This window comes from Plenodomus lingam (assembly GCF_022343315.1).
Source record: "Plenodomus lingam strain CAN1 chromosome Unknown contig_8, whole genome shotgun sequence".
NCBI lineage: Eukaryota > Fungi > Ascomycota > Dothideomycetes > Pleosporales > Leptosphaeriaceae > Plenodomus > Plenodomus lingam.
In genome coordinates, this window is record NW_027093972.1 from 212158 (window position 1) to 224800 (window position 12643).

A 12643-nucleotide genomic window follows, 5' to 3' on the forward strand; every position below is an offset into this window, starting at 1 on the left:
TCCCCAGCCAAACCCTCTACAACTACACACACCCACCAAAACCCCATGCCACCAACATCAACACCAACAAAAGCCCTCCGAATCAAACTCCGCCGCCTCTGCGAAAAGTGGGAAAAGTGTCGGCCGTACGTGGAGAGGGTGAAGGGTACGTTTGTTCCGTCGAGGGCTGGTGGAGTGGAGGATGCGAACCGGAGGGAGAGGGAGAGAGAGGGGGGGGGGGAGATGTGAGGAGGGGGCTAGAGGACAAGGAAAAGGAAAAGTACAGACTTTGTGACGGTGCACGTTGGACCACATGTCAAGCTCTTCATCCAACGCTGTCGTGTCGTGTAGCTGATATCTTTGGGCTTCCGATTTCATACCCCATGGTAAAAGAGAGTGGGGTATAGAACACGGAGCAGGAGCACGCACAGCAAGTAGACATCTGAAGAACAACCTCATACATTCTCAAGTGTGTAGAAAGCCCAACCGTCCCCACTCTGTCCTGCAATCACATGGTCCCAGCCCCGCACCCGAGCGCACACCCATGACTGCAACAAAGAAAGTGCTGCACTACGCACTACCGCAAAAAGGATCCATAAGCTCAAAACCCTCTGCAGCAAGGAAAAGGTAGTCTAATGATGAACCATGCATATACCAATACAAAAGGGGAAAGGTATAGGGTATCTCAAAGGAAAAAAGGTTGGAAAGCCTGGCCGAGATGGAGTACCGAGGACAGACTGTCGTAGGAAGAAGGGTAAGAGCAAAAAAGGTCGTGTGAGATGGCGACGCCCAACACCGTTGCCGTGGTAAGACATGCAAGAGGAAAGAAGGACAACAAAAAAACAAGCAATAGAAGGAAAAAAAAAGAAACACGCTAAAACGCAAGACGACAAGGAAACGTGCAGGCGCAGCCGTGAGAAACAAAAGACGTGGGGTGGTGGTACAACCGAGTGCGCCATGGTCGTTTATCCAAACTGCATGATGAGCGAGTGCAACAGGTTACAGAAGAGGGTGTGCAGCTCGACGAAAAAGGTGTCTTGGCCGACGATTTCATTCAAGCTCTTGGCCTTCATCAGGTCGCGGGAGAGGCGAGGGAAGCCGTCCGGGTCCAGTCTCTTGGCGGATAAAAAGGACGAGACTGGGGTGATGTTGCGCGTCGGGGAGCTGGCCGTCGAAGACGGGCTCTGGTCCTTTTGCGCCCACTTGAAAGAGGGTGGCATGGACGAGGACGAGGACGAGGAAGAAGGGTGGAGCGGAGAGGGGCTCGAAATGGCAGCCGTCGTGGTGTTGGGTCGTGCGAGCGTCTGCGAGACCGAGTGTTCGCGCTCGAGCGTGTTGTTGGCCATGGCGACGATGCGATTCGCGACCCTCTCAAACACTTCGAGAATCTGGACAAACGCTTTCGGGGCCCGGCGATCGTTGCGGCCGGTCATGGCGATGAGGGCATAGGTTCGCCTGGCACCGCGCGACCTTGGATCTGGCAGACGAAAGACATAGGCAATCGTGTTGCCCGCGGCGGGATCTCCAAACATCATCGGGCCAGACGACTTGCTAGACGGGAGGACCTCGGTGGAAAGGGCGCGGATGCAGGTGCGGCGTAGCAACGAGTACGTCGTCGGCGACTGGGGCTGGCTTGTGGAAATGTAGTTGAGCGTGTGGGTGTGCATGTCGCGGGAGGAGAGGAGAAAGGGCGAAGCGGGTGCCGAGTCTGGGTCGAGGCTGGACTTGGCGCTTGGGAAGGAGGTGGACGGCTCCGTGTCTGAGAGGTCCGAGGACGAGTCGGTGCTACTGCCGTCATCGGGAGAGCAAGGCAGGCGGCGGACGGGGAAGGTTTTGCAGGTTCGCAGGACCGGGCTGCCGTTCCTACCGCGGCCGTCCTTGGAGGGACTGCCTGGGGCACCGCTGGGGATCTTGTCGCTGTACTTTTTGGGCACTACCATCTGGCAGTTCTCGCACGTCTCGCCATCCGAGTCGATGGAGCTGCTGGGGCGGCGGGGGTGGGCAAAGCTGGCCGAGGAGGAAGACGAGGGGGGGAAGGTGGGAAAGTACGAGTTGTTGGTCGGGGAGCGTGGGCTGGTGGGGGGAGTCGCCAAGGGCGAGGTGAGGGGGCGCGGCAGGTTCGCGTGGAGGTTGAGGTTGAGAGAGGCAGGCGGCTGGCTGGCGTAGAGGGCGTCGCAGGCGTAGGCCGTTTGCGGGTCTTCGGACGGCGGAGTGGCGCACGGGTTGCAGGAACCGCAGGGGGAGGTCGAGGCTTGGGTGCAGATGATGGACGTGGGACCGTGAATTTCACAAAAGTGTGCGAGCGAGATCTGTCATGAGAGGCGGGATCCGTCAGTTGGGGAGTATTCATCATGTGCGCAATGGCGTCTGGCGTGTGGCCCTAAGCGCGCGCATGTGCGTGAGAGGGAGAGAGAGAGAGAGAGAGAGAGAGAGAGGAAGAGAAGGTGTGTGTATGAGTGTGGATGGGTGGGTACGTACGGTAAAGTCCATGACTGGGTTTTTGTCTCTCCTCTTCTGTGTAGGGTCTAGGGCTTCATGGTGTTGGGTTGATCGGTGGCTCAGCTGACAATGGGTTGGGCGTGGGGTGGGAGTGTGTGCGGTGGGCAAAGAGGCGAGGAGGAGTGGACAAGTCTCGGAAGTTGGGTGTGTGGTGTGGTGTGTAGAATGTATGTATGTATGTCGTAGGCGAAGAAGAGGGTGGAGTGGAGAGAGAAGTAGGTAGGGTAGGGTAGGGACAAGAGACAGGAGGTAGCCGGCCGGTAGGGCAAGGTAGAGCGAGCAGCAGGGTAGGGTGGCCGAGTGCAGCGGGATTCTGATGATTTTGATGTGAGGCTAATGTACGGGTAGGCTGTACGGTAGAAAGAGAGGCTAAGCCGTGATTACTCTACTTCCCTCCTCTCTACTCTCTACTCTAGTACTCCTAGTACTCTCTTCCACGGTCTACTGTGTGGACCCGGTGGAGGGTGGACAAGTCTAACTCTACCATGTCCCTTGGCCTACTCTTACCTGCTACCGTACCATGCCATGTCCTGCCCATGCCGCCATGGTACAAGACTGGTAATAGTCCCATTACGCATCATCCATCGAGGCTAGGAGTAGTACCCAGCCTACAAGCCAGGCCCGTCTTTTGCCCTCCCTATCAGCAACCTCCCATTGGCCAGCCGGGCCAGCCCTGGCTACCCACCATGTCCTCTTTTGGGAGTGAGTGGGAGTGAGTGCAGACGACAAACCGAGAAACCCCCCCTGCGCCTTCCGCCTTCTGCCCCTTGCCCTTGCCCCGGCCGGCCCAAGTGGCAAGTGCCCACCACGCTTGTCCGCTGCTCGCCCCGCCGACACTGCACACAGTAGTAGTACTCTACTGACATGCAGTATATACAATCCAATACGGCCACCTATGATAGTAGCGATGATGATGATGATGATGATGATGATGATAATAATAATAATAATAATAATAATAATAATAATAATAATAATAATAATAATAATAATAATAATAATAATAATAATAATAATAATAATAATAATACTCTTCAACCATGCAGCACATGGCTACAGCATATAGATTGTACTGTACCTACTGCATCCATCTATCCCATACGTCTTGTCGTCACATGTAAAGTACTACCGAGAATCGCCATGGGACTGGGTATAGTCGCCACCATCTGTCTAGAGTAGTAGATTCCCATCTGCCTACCCATGTACAATCTGACCGCGTCCTCGGCTCGTCTCCTCCTAGACCTTGGATACATACAGACTGCAGTCACACATACACTACATGTATCCAATCTCTATTACAAACACAACACTGCACCCTTCTCAGCGAGCCCTTTGTCTCGGCCGAAGAGAGACGGACGGTCAGGTCATGTCCCATCTCACGCTTGGCCTCGAACAAGCATTTCTTCCGCTTCCGCTTCCAAGGTACATACTTGTACATGGCCCATGCTCTCTCCCTAGCCCAGTACGTAATTCATACTCATCCTAGACGCTGACGGCTTCCCCATCGTCCACCCATCCCCATACTACGACAGGCTGATGAGTTTGCAAAGTGCAAACTCCTCCTCATCAACTGCAGGTCCCATGTGTCATGCTAGCATCATCGGTCAAACAAAAATAGGCCCAACAACTACTCTACCTACTCACTCTACTACGGTCCAGAGCCAGGCAAGTCGTCAAAGCCGTCAAAGTCGCTACTACCATCGGCTGTCCTACCCTGCAGGATATCGTACCCTACCACCTCGTTGATGTACTTTTTCGTTCTCCTGACCTCCTCGTACCGAACCCGCTCTGCCTCGCTAAACTCCCGCATCCCAGGTCCCATCATTTGGGCAATCAGAGGCGCCCACACCTGATCCAGCCGGGTGATGCCAATCCGCGCACACGGAATCTCGTCCAACAAGGCGGGTGAAAGCACGCCAATGTTCCTCCAGTGTCGCCGCCAGCACTTGCTGCTGTGCGGCGACATGTGTGTCATGTACGCATCCAGATAGCCCCGCCGCTCTTCATACGTCGGCCAGGCCATGAGTTTGGCCATTTGCCCAATGCCCCCAAGCAGGACGAGGAATGCAATCTCCTCTGCACACACTGCCTGCCTGCAGACACGCCTCTCCATCATCCCGCCTGGCTGGCTAGGTCGCAGCATGCGTTGCAGCACCTGCAGCACGAAGCAGTACAGGTAGAAATACTGCAACCTCAGCGGCCCATCCAGCTTCTTCATCACCATGCGCTCCTCGCCGGTAATGGCCTCCGTCGTACAAATGTCGTATCCAATGGGCCATCTCGGCCGGATTCGTCCCAGATCCCTTTCCAGCAACACTCGCCGATGTTCGTCGAGAAAATAGCCAACGCCAAACACCAGAGGTAACATGCGTTCGTACACCGACGTCCACAGCTGCCGTTGCCGCCCACACGACGACTGCACACCCTGGCCAACAAGCTGGTTGGCGAGTTGCCTCGTCAGCCGGATAGAAGCAATGTGGCGGCGGCGCATGGCCAGTAAAAAGGAAAGAGGCAAGCCATCCGGCTTGGGCGCGGGATACAATTGCAAATGTAGACTTCCCATCCGCTGTCGAACACAGTGTCGAACGAGGGCAGGTGCATTGCCTATGATGAGCCAGTTCAAGGCACGGCAGGTGTGCCGGAGCGCGAGTACGTCTGCCACGCAAAGTTCGCGGAGAATAAACATGTGCAGTTCCTCTGGTAGTCGGACTAGTGCTTCTAGAAACTTGCTGCTTGACATGGTAGCATTAGCCACAAGAACTTTTTTTTTTTTTTTTTGCTTCCATTCAATTCGATTCAAACCAATCCATCCATCCTCAAGGCTGCTTACCTCGAACTCTCACCCCTCCCTAGAACCCCGTCTTCTTCCCCTTCCCCTTCCTCTTTCCCTCTCCCTTCCTCCCCCTCTCCTTTACCCTTCCCCCTCGTCCTCGTCATCCCCATCGACCCCACCCCTGCCAATGCCAACACCCGACTCTGAAACTGCTCCGCCGCCCTTGCCAGACTCAGACTCAAACTCGTCCTATCCTTTTTACTCTTCTTTTTCTTCTTGTTCTTCTTCGCAATCGCAATCGCCTTGTCCGCCTGCGCTGTCGCCGTGGCTCCCAAGCTCGAACTCGGGTTTCCATGACGCTGGACGCCGTGTTCCCATGGAGCAGGCCGGGGGGTTGGGCGCGAGTGTTCCATGGAAGGGAGGTTTTTTTTTGCGTGTTTATTTTGTGCTGCTGTGTTTGTTTCTTTTATCTTGTTTACCCCCTTGATTTCTTGCGGGTATGCTGTGATGTGATTTGCTGTAATGTGCGGTGCTGTGTGGGTGTCGTCTCCATCTCCCCCCTAGAGGTGCTTGCGTTGCAAGTCGCGATGCGCTGTGCTGCGAGACCGACAACCGGTTATTCTGCCATGTATGTGTACACGACATGAAGCATGGACATGGACGTGTACATGTACATATGACCGGGCTGGGTGGAAGTAGCAACAACAACAACAACAACAACAACAACAGCGATAGAGGATGGGCTGATACTGGCTGAGTCGATTGTAAACAGTACGGTAGGGTAGATGCCTAGACGATGAGGCGAGATGCAACGAATCGCGCCTGGACCTAGGTAACTAGTGTTGGGTAATAAACTGGCTTGAGGTTATGCGTGCAGCCCAGTGTCCAGTGACAAGATGGTACTCCCCATACAATAGTACCATGCCCATAGTCACCATACACCACAGTGCACACGACACCAGCGAGCGAGCACGCCATCATCATGGATTGATTGGCGACGGGAGATCTTTTCCCTTTCCAAGTACAGGTATGGTACAGTTGAGCAGAAGACGACCAAAAGCAACGAGGCAGGTCGAGCACGAGGATGCCACGAGGCTGGCGCATGGGTGTGGGAACGCGTGGCACTGTCTGCGGGCAGGTGGGGGTCGTTTGCGACAGGTGAGGTGGGTTGGAGGAGAGGGGGAGGGAGCTTGTTCATGTCACCTACTGTTTCCATCTTAGTTGGATGTGGTCATGGTAGCGAGCTGTGATCTGGACAGGTATGTATCATGGCAAGATTGTATCATACGTACTGTAGGTAGGGTCTAGAGAGGTGGACATGACTCGTGGGGTTGGTGGGGTTTTTTCATTGCTCTTTTGGGGCAGACATGGGTCTGAGGTTGAGTCTCTTTTTTTTTTTTTCTTGTTAAAAAAACCCCTTCGTTGTCGTGTGTGAATATTCAATAAATGTTGGCGTACGGTACCGGTAGTCACGCTACGTATACCGGTACGAAGAACTTTGCAAAGAATCAAGGCATCCATCCATTTCCTCCGCAAAAACGATTACTGCGACCCTACTCTACCTTCCATCGTACATACATGACTAGTACAGTCCATGCTCACGACCACAGCCGCATGAATCCAAAGCACCGCACCGACATGAACGTCAACGCCCTGGCCGCATATCGCTCACCGATAAACCGTCCAAGCATCACGCATGGACTAGGCACGATACCAACCTCCACGATCCAATCCGATGCACTGCAAATGCCACTATTTCGAACCGCCCCGGGTTCCATGTCTCGGCTGGAATCGGTACAACCAGGAGAGAATGGTGTAGTACAGAGAAGAGCTGCAGATCTGGCTTACGGTCTGCCGACATGGCTACACCGCTGCTCTGCACGGCCGGGGATGGAGCTTGTGTAGTGCGGGCAATATCGGTGGGAGGAGGAAGGTGGAGATTGGATGCCATGCTTCCTCCTGGTTTTGTATTCAGATCTTTCTTCTTCTGGGACAATTACCTAGGTGGGGTAGATTACCAAAGCGATATCATGAGGCTACGGTACCGTAGATCTCACATGGGCAATATGGTACTGGCTGCCACTGTTTCACTCCTCCTCCTCCTCCTCCTCCGCCGCCTCCTCTTCCTTCATCTAGCATGCAACATGCGTATCCATTTCACAACGAACTGTACCATCGTCATCAACGCCACAAACATCATCAAACTCACACACCCCTCCCCACATTCACACCCCTACCATCCAACAGGTCGTCGTCCGTTCTGTTGAGGACAAAAAACAAACAATTTTTTGCACCCTCTCCACACGCAGTGTCACCCGTTGCCATTCGGCAGCGATGCACGACATTTCTAGCTGCTGCATGTTGCGGGACCATATTGCTTGTCCATGGTCACTTTTGACGTGTTTGACATGTGGGACAGACTCCGGACTATACTGTTGCGATGCCGTGTAATGGGTACGATTGATGTCTGCTTTTCCATGCAGACCCTTCTCCTAAACAGCACAAACTCTACCTGGCCTATTCCAAGACAACCCAATCCCTCGCATTCACTCACCTCGTCCGAATCAACTCACACCCCCCCACGCCCCAACTCTGCATCACCCAACGCATGCACCCACAAAACTCACATACCACAACATACACACTAAAAGACCTCCCTGCACTCCTCTGCACCTCACCCGCACTCCACGCTGTCGTGCCCCCTCAACCACTCACAGACCAGGGTCTCGGAGCACTGCATCTGCATCTGCACCTGCATCTTCTAGCTAATGGGGCCGTTGGGGAACCCAAAGGAAGGGGCAAATGGCAAGTCAACACCACATGAGTCGTTCCCTATCATCATTGGGTATACTATAAACACAAACGCTGCAGCTGCAGATGGGATCCGAGCATCACATGAGGGGCACTCATGAGTTGAGGAAGGACTTCGATAGCCTTGTATGGCGAGAAGAGTTCCACGATGAGCACGATAAAAAAAAAATGTCCTGCAATGTTGATATGGACGGCAAGAGACGCAGATAGATGCTGTAAGAAAAGATGCCGTACGAAAACTTGCGAGCTTCGAAAGTTCATCATGCAGGGTATCCAATGCGCCATAATCTCATTTTTCAAAAAAAAAATCTGTACCGCGACGCCAACTGGCCGAGTTCCCTTCAAAGACATTGTCAAGCCTTAGTCTAGTACTGCAAAACAAAACTCAGAACGACACGGAAGAAATCAGTATTTCCTTTGCCATTTCTCATCTCAGATTGTTTTTCTTTTCTTCCTTGCATCAAGAGGGGGTATCATGTGAAATCGAAGTTGTACATTTCCATCACGAGCCAATATACCAGAGCTCCACGCCCATGACTTCAAACTTTTTGCCCTCGTCACTGAGTGGCTCGTTGCCAAAAGTCGGACAGGTATCGGAAATGCCGTTTTCTAGGTTGTCGTCCAGCCATAGGCCATAGTGGCCATCACTACACAGCTGTTAGCAAGGAAGTCCATGTCTTTGTGTTGGTTTTGGACGTCCATACCCTCCGCCTACACTCAGGTAGCTCTGCTCGCAGAAGATCATGTAGTCATTCACACCGCTGTACGGAAACGCCTTGAATCTTATCCGTTCCGGTGTGTTTGAACCGCTTTTACTTGCCTGTCCATTTTGCCGGGGTGACAGAGTATCGCCATTCTTATCTTTCTTTGGAGATGATATCGTGGTCATGCGAACAGCGTTTGTTGTGTCCTCTGAAGGTGGGGGTGGCAGATTTGCAGCAAGGTCTGGAAGGGAGGAGAGAACGTGTGCACGCCACAAAAAGCATTCGCCGTTGCCGTAGAAGGAAGTGGAGGGGTGCGGTGGATCGGAAAGGTATGCGCCAAAGACCTTTTGGTGGGATTAGTATGGGGCACTGCGGCGTGAGATTTCGGATACGTACTCCCCCGCCGCCATCTTTCACAACCAGCACAAAGCCACCTCGTTTTCCTCGGTAGTCTTCAGACTTTTCATAGAGCGTCGCTAGACTCACGCCATTCTGCTCCAAACTATAAGCCAAGGTCCATTCATCCACCAACTGTAGCCTCGGCGGGAAAAGCAGTCTAATCTCCTCGGCCAGCGCTGTACTCAGCAGCTTGCCCTTCTCTCGCATCCCATCTCGGTAGCCTCGCAAGGTGAGTGGGGTCAGCGGTGGTGGCTGGAAGGGGCTCGCAGTCCGATTTGACGGATGATACACCGAGTCCATGTCTGTGGCCGTGGTGGTGGAGGACGAGGAAGATACTAGGCTAGCAAGAGAATGGCTAAGGGAGGATGCGGTCGATTGCAACTGCGATTGCAGGCTGGAGCTGGGGTTGTGAGTCTCGGATGAGCTTGTCGCGTCTGATCTGGGAATTGTGTCTGTGTTCAGACGGCGCATAATGCCCGACACGGCATAGGAGACGGGGTAGGTAAAGTACGACGAGGAGCGGTTAGGCGTCGACCGCTGCTGTGAGGGCGCTGGTTGTGGGCGGGGTGATCGTGGGGACGGATGCTGTGGCTCTTCCTGGGCCGAAGACATGGTGAGTCGAGTGATCAGTCGGCCAGGTGGGTGCCTGAATGAATAGTGGGTCGTATGTGAGGCGTGTTGTGCTGGCTGGGTCGCGAGCGGAGATGTAGCTGTGTCTCTGTGACGTCGCGTAAACTTGTGACATGGCAGCACTCCAGCAAAACTCTGCGCGAGGAATGCCGACATGCTGCGGGCACAGAACACCATGGACCGGGCGGAGATGATGTGCACAAGAGACAGATGCTAGAAAGCCAAGTGGCCTTGGTAAAGATCAGGACAGCTCCATTATCGAATTGGTTGGATGCCATTCTTTGACTCGGTTTTCTTCCCACCACCCGCATTTGCATTTGGGACAACGTTACGGTACCAGTTCGGATCGCTGGCGGTTCGCTAGGCAGTTAGCGGCCCATGTCCACTACCGGTAGGTCCCGTAAAGCTTAGCTGCCGCTAGCCGACAAGGCTGAGGACTGGAGTCGTCTTGTGTCCATAGAATACTACAATAGCTGGCGTAGATCAAGTAGGTAGAGAGCATGGTCCAAAAAGCCCTGATAGACGTCTACTACTGCGAAGACCTAACAGGCCATCTTGTCCTCCCCTTGCCCTGTCTCTTCGGCCTCATCAGCCAGCTGCTCGTCGCCCATCCCCCCAACCCCCTCATCCCTTTCATCCCCTTCATCGCCCGCCGCATGCGATTCCTCCTCATCGCCACCCTCACCCTTCAGTCTTCCACCCTTTCTCTTGGGCATGACTTCCATAAAGGCCTTGCCCCAGTCCCCAAACTCAAGCCATTTCAACATGATCTCCAGCACGTGGTTGGTAACGAGCACCTGTCGACTCTTCATCTCGAGATATTGCCCAATCGGCAGCTTTGCAGTCTTGATACCGCGAGCGACGGCCCGCTTGTGGCAGATGCCCTTGTGTCGGTTCTTGTCGACTAGCCCGCCAATGATATAGGTGCTATTGGGCTTCAAATGTGTAAGGACATTGTCCGATTCAGACGAGAGATAGACAATCTCGCCCTCTTCTGATGACGACGACGACGACGCTGCTGCTGCTCCTGCTGCTTCTTCACTCGACTCCCCTTCGGCTGCTTGATCATCTTTCCCGGATTCCAAGGCTCCGTCAACTTCTCCTCCTTTGGGCCCACGCATCCACTCCTTGGATTTCTCAGCCACCGCCACAAAATCATCCTCAAAAAATTGGAACCCCTTCCAGCTCGTGTACTGCTTTGCCAGGATGCCATCGAAACGCTCTTTCATCTTCCCGCCAAAACTGGCAAGTGCGAGGTGTGTCCGGAATTTGGCTTTTCGATTGTCGCTGTAGCATCTCGTGATTTGTAACCCCAAGCTCTTGAGTTCGTGATCATACATGAGTTCCTCAAAGTCGCAGTCAAAGATGACAGTGACGGGAAGTTGCTTCCCTAAGCCTGCAGAATGCTTTGGTGGTCTGGTAGGCGGTGGCTTAGGTCTATTGCCATCTTCGTCCGGCGTGGCTTGAGCGTACAGTTCTCGTCGGCGCTCTTTCTTTTCTTTGATTTTCTCCTTGCGCTTCGCTTTGCGATCCTCACGCCCTGATTCCCAACGCTCGTGGCGTCGTTGCTTTTTGAGCTGATTTTTGGAAATTGTAGGTGCAGCATCGTCACCATCATTCTGCTCCGTGGTTGTAGGCTTGACATCAGTGTTATTAGCTTCGCCAGTCTGTGTAGTCATGGCAGTTTGCTGGTCTGAAGTTGCTTTCGCCGGCGCAACATCCGGAGCAGTGGTGTCACCAACACTTTCAGCATGCTCCAGCTTGCGCATCTTTGCCGGTCTTTCTTCTGGCTCCATTGTCTCCAGCAACTGATTGTTTTCTGACATGGCAGTCATGAAATTGAAACACACCCACTCAGCCATCGACAAAATTGTGCTCACGTTCAGTACTAGCTTGCCAAGCCTTACCCTGGTCTCGGTAGGCAGCATCGTGAGAGCTCCGACAGCCGACAACCTCACGCTCGTCTCCGCATTGACGACACCCTTCAATCGCCCATTGAGCCACAAACATCACCGCCCACCATGCCTCAGGATATGCCGCCAAGTGGCGGCTACAACCCCGTCCAATACAAGCGCAACCTACCCGCCCGTGGCTTCCGACCAGCCGCATACCTCGTTGGAACAGCCGTGTTGATGACATATGGATTCTGGAGGGTTGGGCAGGGAATCAGGGAGCACAAGTATGTGTTAATCGCTCGGGGACAATAGATCGCAGGGCTGTAGCGAGGAGTGTTACTGACATGCTACAGCGAACTCGCGCGCGAGAAGATGTGGGCACGGATACACCTCATCCCTGCGCTACAGGCCGAGGAAGACCGTGATCAAGTACGAAGATATCTGGCGGATAAGGCGAGAGAAAAAGAATTGATGGGCTCAGATACGAGGGTGTACCACAGCGACCGGTACGTTGAAGAGCTTTGGGTCTTGACGGGATCCCAGACTAACTATGTGAACTTAGATTTGTCCGACCAACCTTTGCTGTCACACCAGAAAACGAGACCAAATAGAGCCCGCACCGTTGAAGTCTGTGAAAATGACTGGCAATGCACATATGGAGTTGCAATGGTTTAGGGAGTGTTCATGTCTCCATAGTAGACCTTTAGAGACCATGCGGCAAGCAGAATCGAAAGGTTACTTTGCGTCAAGTCTATTTATATCTATCATCGAATCCAAGAGTGCTATGAAGTGCAATTTTTCAAACTCAAACTCAAACTCGTATGGAACTTCTTCTATCCATTATATTTTACAAGTAGGATAGTAGAGGGAAAGCCTATGATCAGGTGCAACTTTGGTCAATCGCAATAGGAACAAAGGAAGAGATACAAAACTCACCCTTTATAAAGATGCCA

At 53.3% G+C, this 12643-nt stretch overlaps 8 protein-coding genes across 8 annotated transcripts; 3 read left to right on the top strand and 5 right to left on the bottom strand.

Moving 5' to 3' along the window:
• Positions 1–944: 944 nt before the first annotated feature.
• On the bottom strand, positions 945–2469 carry IAQ61_010115 (uncharacterized protein; the record flags this gene model as incomplete). Its single annotated transcript, XM_003841442.1, has 2 exons — positions 945–2288; positions 2458–2469. 2 exons carry the CDS (start codon positions 2467–2469, stop codon positions 945–947), a joined length of 1356 nt encoding a protein of 451 aa, XP_003841490.1.
• Positions 2470–3342: 873 nt separating this feature from the next.
• On the top strand, positions 3343–3657 carry IAQ61_010116 (uncharacterized protein; the record flags this gene model as incomplete). Its single annotated transcript, XM_066098665.1, has 1 exon — positions 3343–3657. One exon carries the CDS (start codon positions 3343–3345, stop codon positions 3655–3657), a length of 315 nt encoding a protein of 104 aa, XP_065951210.1.
• A 469-nt stretch (positions 3658–4126) lies between these two features.
• IAQ61_010117 (uncharacterized protein) lies at positions 4127–5218 on the bottom strand (the record flags this gene model as incomplete). Its single annotated transcript, XM_003841443.2, has 1 exon — positions 4127–5218. The coding sequence occupies one exon, from the start codon at positions 5216–5218 to the stop codon at positions 4127–4129; it is 1092 nt and encodes a 363-aa protein (XP_003841491.2).
• Positions 5219–6182: 964 nt separating this feature from the next.
• Positions 6183–6571, bottom strand: IAQ61_010118 (uncharacterized protein; the record flags this gene model as incomplete). The annotated part of the gene is made up of 2 exons (XM_066098666.1): positions 6183–6457; positions 6544–6571. The coding sequence occupies 2 exons, from the start codon at positions 6569–6571 to the stop codon at positions 6183–6185; spliced, it is 303 nt and encodes a 100-aa protein (XP_065951211.1).
• A 126-nt stretch (positions 6572–6697) lies between these two features.
• IAQ61_010119 (uncharacterized protein) lies at positions 6698–7156 on the top strand (the record flags this gene model as incomplete). Its single annotated transcript, XM_003841446.1, has 1 exon — positions 6698–7156. The coding sequence occupies one exon, from the start codon at positions 6698–6700 to the stop codon at positions 7154–7156; it is 459 nt and encodes a 152-aa protein (XP_003841494.1).
• Positions 7157–8564: 1408 nt separating this feature from the next.
• On the bottom strand, positions 8565–9972 carry IAQ61_010120 (uncharacterized protein; the record flags this gene model as incomplete). Its single annotated transcript, XM_003841447.2, has 3 exons — positions 8565–8709; positions 8767–9110; positions 9163–9972. 3 exons carry the CDS (start codon positions 9970–9972, stop codon positions 8565–8567), a joined length of 1299 nt encoding a protein of 432 aa, XP_003841495.2.
• A 365-nt stretch (positions 9973–10337) lies between these two features.
• On the bottom strand, positions 10338–11657 carry IAQ61_010121 (uncharacterized protein; the record flags this gene model as incomplete). Its single annotated transcript, XM_003841448.2, has 1 exon — positions 10338–11657. The coding sequence occupies one exon, from the start codon at positions 11655–11657 to the stop codon at positions 10338–10340; it is 1320 nt and encodes a 439-aa protein (XP_003841496.2).
• A 159-nt stretch (positions 11658–11816) lies between these two features.
• On the top strand, positions 11817–12301 carry IAQ61_010122 (uncharacterized protein; the record flags this gene model as incomplete). The annotated part of the gene is made up of 3 exons (XM_003841449.1): positions 11817–11974; positions 12044–12196; positions 12253–12301. 3 exons carry the CDS (start codon positions 11817–11819, stop codon positions 12299–12301), a joined length of 360 nt encoding a protein of 119 aa, XP_003841497.1.
• Between the last annotated feature and the right edge of the window lie 342 nt (positions 12302–12643).